The sequence below is a fragment of the Miscanthus floridulus genome, chromosome 5 (assembly GCF_019320115.1).
Source record: "Miscanthus floridulus cultivar M001 chromosome 5, ASM1932011v1, whole genome shotgun sequence".
NCBI lineage: Eukaryota > Viridiplantae > Streptophyta > Magnoliopsida > Poales > Poaceae > Miscanthus > Miscanthus floridulus.
This window is the reverse complement of record NC_089584.1, coordinates 18,625,473-18,630,388: the sequence shown is the minus strand read 5'-3', so window position 1 is coordinate 18,630,388 and position 4,916 is coordinate 18,625,473. Positions and strand designations below refer to the sequence as shown.

Sequence of the window (4,916 nt, the reverse complement as noted above, 5' to 3'; positions counted from 1 at the left end):
TTAAAAATAAATATATTTTGACCCATGCTACTGACTAAACAAACTCATGATAACACATTAGGTAGTCTCAGTAAGAGTTTCCTAAGAGTTTTATGGCTATTAAATAAGCTGCCATGACATACAGTATAGACGAAGAGAGAGATGATAAGACAAAATATGTTTTATAGGATGAAATTTGTCTACACTATTTTTAACACATGAGAGTCTTGAAAGCTAGAACATAAAACTCACATCGAAACTGGCCTTACTACACAGGGTACAGAGGCGGAAGTGACGGCTTTAATTAGCATAAAATAACAATCCATACAGCAAGTAAAATGCAATCACAGGCCCCAACAAAAAATAAACGCAATCAAACAAAAAAAAAAACAGTTATAAAATAGAACACCAAGCTCCTCATCAATATATACATGCACACGCACAACAACCAACGACGTCATACATACAGAAGAGCTAGCTAGCTACCAAAATAATAGTACCAGCATCATCAGAGTATGACCTTCTCGTGGAACTCCGCTGCAACGTTGAACGCGACGACGACGACGGATTCCAGCACCGAGGTGGAGTTCGCAGTCTCAAACTCGTGCTAAGGATCAGGTGCCGACGAGCTGATGGCGGCGCTGCACCTGATGCTGTCGCGCCAGTCGTCGAGGTTCAAGGGCGTCGTGCCACAGCCGAACGGGCGCTGGGGCGTGCAGATCTACGACCGTCACGCGCGCGTGTGGCTCGGCACGTTTCCGGACGAGGAGATCGCCGCGCGCGCCTACGACGTGGCTGCCGTCCGCTTCCGCGGTCGCGGGGCTATCACCAACTTCCCGGAGGAGCGGGCGTCCGCGGGTGAGCTCGCCTTCTTGTCGGCGCACTCCAAGTCGGAGATTGTGGACATGCTCCGGAAGCACACCTACGCCGCCGAGCTGCGCCAGGGCCTGCGCCGCGGCCGCGGCATGGGCGCGCGCGCGCAGCCGACGCCGTCGTGGGCTCGGAAGCTGCTCTTCGAGAAGGTCGTGACGCCGAGTGACGTTGGCAAGCTCAACCGTCTCGTCGTGCCCAAGCAGCAAGCGGAGAAGCACTTCCCGCTGAAGCACGGACCAGAGACGATCACCGGCAAGGGTGTGCTCCTCAACTTTGAGGACGGCGAGGGCAAGGTGTGGCGGTTCCGGTATTCGTACTGGAACAGCAGCCAGAGCTACGTGCTTACCAAGGGCTGGAGCCGCTTCGTGCGGGCGAAGGGCCTCCGAGCCGGCGACACTGTTGCTTTCTCCAAATCAGTGTGTGGGCAGGACAATCAGCTACTCATCGGCTGTAGGAAGACGCCAAAGAAGCAAGACGAAGGCACGGCCGAAGCGATTGCAGATGCCGTGGAGGCCCGTGTCATCAAGCTGTTCGGCGTTGACATTGCCGGTGGAGGGCATAGCGAGAGTTCTTCATATAACACATGCAAATGATTAGCCTGCTTCTCTATCTGCCCTAGCTAGCTAGCTATGTGTGCTAGTATTAGATATGGTATCTTCTCCAACTTTTCCAGTTTCATATCCTCCATCTATTTGGATGTCAACTTCAGTTCTCTAGGTATCATCAACATTAGGGGAGTTATAGTATATTCTTATCAGTTGTGTGCAATTAATATTTCGGCATCTTGATGCTATCCTGTTAACATCAATGCCATCTTTCTGGCTGGATAATTAGCGTGCTTGTTATCATCAAAACTAGATTGTCAAGGTTGGTTCTGTCGCAAAGGACTGCTTGATGTTCTTAGTATATGTATAGTTCCTATACCTCTTAATGATTGTTCTAAGCTCGATCTGACACTTAGGAAAGCAACAACAGATGAAGTGGATGTACTCCCTCCGTCCCAAACCATCATAGCCTATTTTAGCCTTTTTCTTAAATCAAACTTCTTCTCTAACTATGACTAGGTTTATAAAAAAAATACACCAACATCTATAACAGGTTGATGAGGAAAAGTAGGATGTTGAGAAGCAAGGTGCTATGGTTCAAGAAGAGGTTAGTTATTCCCAAACTGAACCCACGAAGAAAATATTGGATGAGGCATATTTTTTCTTGAATACGCAAAAGATTTGCGTATCTTTGTATTAAGAAGAAGAGTTTGATCTTATAAACGACGCGCTTCTGTCGAGCGCCAAAGGAGATCAACCTAAAACAACCGTAGCTGGACCATCCTAACAAAAGAACTCACGTTTCGATATTGCATAAATGAAAAACAACCAATACCTACACAGCGGTGCAACCTAGGAGGTGGCCTTGCGTCTTCACGGCTACCTGGACGAACCATCCGTGATGAGCGTGTCCAGTGCCTTGGTGTTGGACGTAGTCATGTTGCCATTGAAGATCCTATCATAGGCCTCTGGTTCCGACGCGGATGGCGCTGATGGACCCTTGGTGTAGCCCATACGCTGTATGATCAGGACCTCACCTCACTAGTAAAAAAAGGGCTTCTATTCCCGGCTGCCAACCCCCTTTATTCCCGGTTACGCAGCCGGGAATCGGAGTTCGGGAATAAAGGGTTAGTAGCCGGGAATAAAAGTGGACCTTTAGTCCCGGTTGGTGATACCAACTGGGACTAAAAAGGTAGCCACGCCAGTGCCTGGGCTGGCCCCTTTATTCCCGATTGGTATTACCAACCGGGACTAAAGGGTCTTGTCTTTTTCTTTTCCTGCTTATTTCAATTGATGATTCTTTTTTATTTTAATTTGGTTTTTGAATACGCATTATTCGCTGCAAAGTAATATATGTATACGCGCGTGTACTGTAAAGTTTTCGCTCGATCAATGCATGCAAGCAACACAAGTAAAAGTAAACTAAAACATAATATTACATTTCATCGTCACATGTAAAGTTTGCATTAATTGTACATTTCATCATCACATGTTCTTTGAATCAATATGAAATTTGGCTTTCATCATCACATATTTGGGTCATAGTAAAACTCACCGCCGGGAGTTAAGACCTGATCATTCAGAAATCCACCTATTGTCTCTTGGATTGCTTTGAGATGGTGTGTGTCCAGGGTTTTTTCCTTCAACCAACGAGTCTTCAATTTGAGATATGAGATAAAGAAAAAGTATATATATATATATATATCAAGAATAATGATAAATAAATTGTATCTATCACGAATATATATATATATATATATATATATATATATATATATATATATATATATATATATATATATATATATATATATATATGTATGAAGAATATATATATGTGTACACTTACCCTTTTTTCCTCTAGACTAGTTCTTTTTTAGCACACTCTCATGAACTCGCAAACATAGTATCCACAGAGATTGGTCCCCTAGGGCTGCAGCAGAACCCACTTTACGAGAAAAAGATTCGTCATCATCCGAGCATAGGAAAATTGAACTAAGGTAGGTATATAGTACTTACTTTGTATAGCACTACTTTCACTGGCACTTTGCGTTTCATATGGTGTTCCTGACAGACCTTTTCCCAACAACTACCAAATAACATAAAAAATATTTGGACCATTAATTTACATGCAGAGAGACTGGAATAGTTTTGCTAGTGAGACTGCAATTACCTCTAAATAATATCTATCATCTCTTGGAACTCTTTTTGCTCTTTTCTCATCAAGTCCCAGATGCCTAGAAGACCTTTCTCCAGATCGAGTTCCATCAATATCCAGTGTTCACTGCCATGTCCATTAACACTCATTAATTAGCTCACAAGTACAGTGAACATATATATATATGGATACACGATCGTCGACATTATGAACACTTACCTGAAGTTGTAGGGGAAGAGTGTATATTTCTTGTCACGTTGCTTCTCTAAGAACATCTTGATATTGGCCTCCGTTTCTGCTTTCCATGTTGGTTGGGGTTTAGGGTTTTTGAATACGATATATGGATCAATGAAACCAATATCAGTACACCCTCTCTTTTTGCACTCTCCCATCTCAAACCTGCATCATATATATAGAGTGAGGATAATAAACACAGACATGTACGTACGTAGCGACTTATTATTAATTAGTAGAAAGAATCACTTACAGACAATAGCAGCTGATGAGAGTCTTGTCGAGAGAGTTCCGGTGGACTAGTTGGTGTAATTCAACTAACTCAATGTACATAACGTCATCGTCACGGAACCAATGGTCGTCTTTGATTCTGACAAAAATATAGAACTCTTTCTGGTGACACGCGTCGAGGTACAAGGTGTTTAGCTTGAACAATTGTGTACCTAGTTCATTGATGGTCTTAGGATTCCATAGACTCCTACCATGCTCATATTTCTGCCATTCATCCGCTACTGGCGCACTTTCGAAGAGGAAATCGCCAAGGTCGATACCTCTCATAGCATAAAAGTTAGCAAGTTCCGCCATATCCACTTCTTTATCAGCAGGTATTTCCATCATATCTACCATATCTATGTTTGAACCATATTCATTAGCAATAACTAGAGGAGGGACTGATTGCAATTCTTGTTCTCCAAGCTGTGCAATAGTTTTCCCTGCTTTAGCAGCTTTCTCGATTATCTTGCTAAGAGTGCGGTCAAAGTCTGATGGTGGCGAGGGCTTACGAGCTTGCCGCCTCTTTTTCTGCTCAGCTTCCACCATCCGCCTTAGTTTAGCTGGAGGTAGGTGGAAGTGCTTCTGCTCCTGCTGCTTCCTCTTCCCTGTGCCTGAGAAGAATGCTTCGACGTTTTTAACCACATCATCTAACTCCTCTTTACTCATTTCACCAGGCAATTTATGTGGAATTGGCCTTGGTTTCACGGGGGCCTTCTTGGTCGTCTTCGCCGCCGGGGTAGATGGCTTATTTGTTTACAGTTATCTTCCCTGGTTAATGGGAGGAGGTGGAGGAACAGGCGTGTTGGAGACCTTCGAGGCAGCGTTGGGGAACGCCTTGGAGGCGGTGGCGGCGG

The 4,916-nt window shown here is 44.2% G+C and overlaps 1 protein-coding gene across 1 annotated transcript; it reads left to right on the top strand.

Moving 5' to 3' along the window:
- Window positions 1-460: 460 nt before the first annotated feature.
- Window positions 461-1,714, top strand: LOC136451675 (AP2/ERF and B3 domain-containing protein Os01g0141000-like). Its single transcript, XM_066452362.1, has one exon. The coding sequence runs from the start codon at window positions 612-614 to the stop codon at window positions 1,443-1,445; it is 834 nt and encodes a 277-aa protein (XP_066308459.1). The 5' UTR covers window positions 461-611; the 3' UTR covers window positions 1,446-1,714.
- The last annotated feature ends 3,202 nt before the right edge of the window (window positions 1,715-4,916 follow it).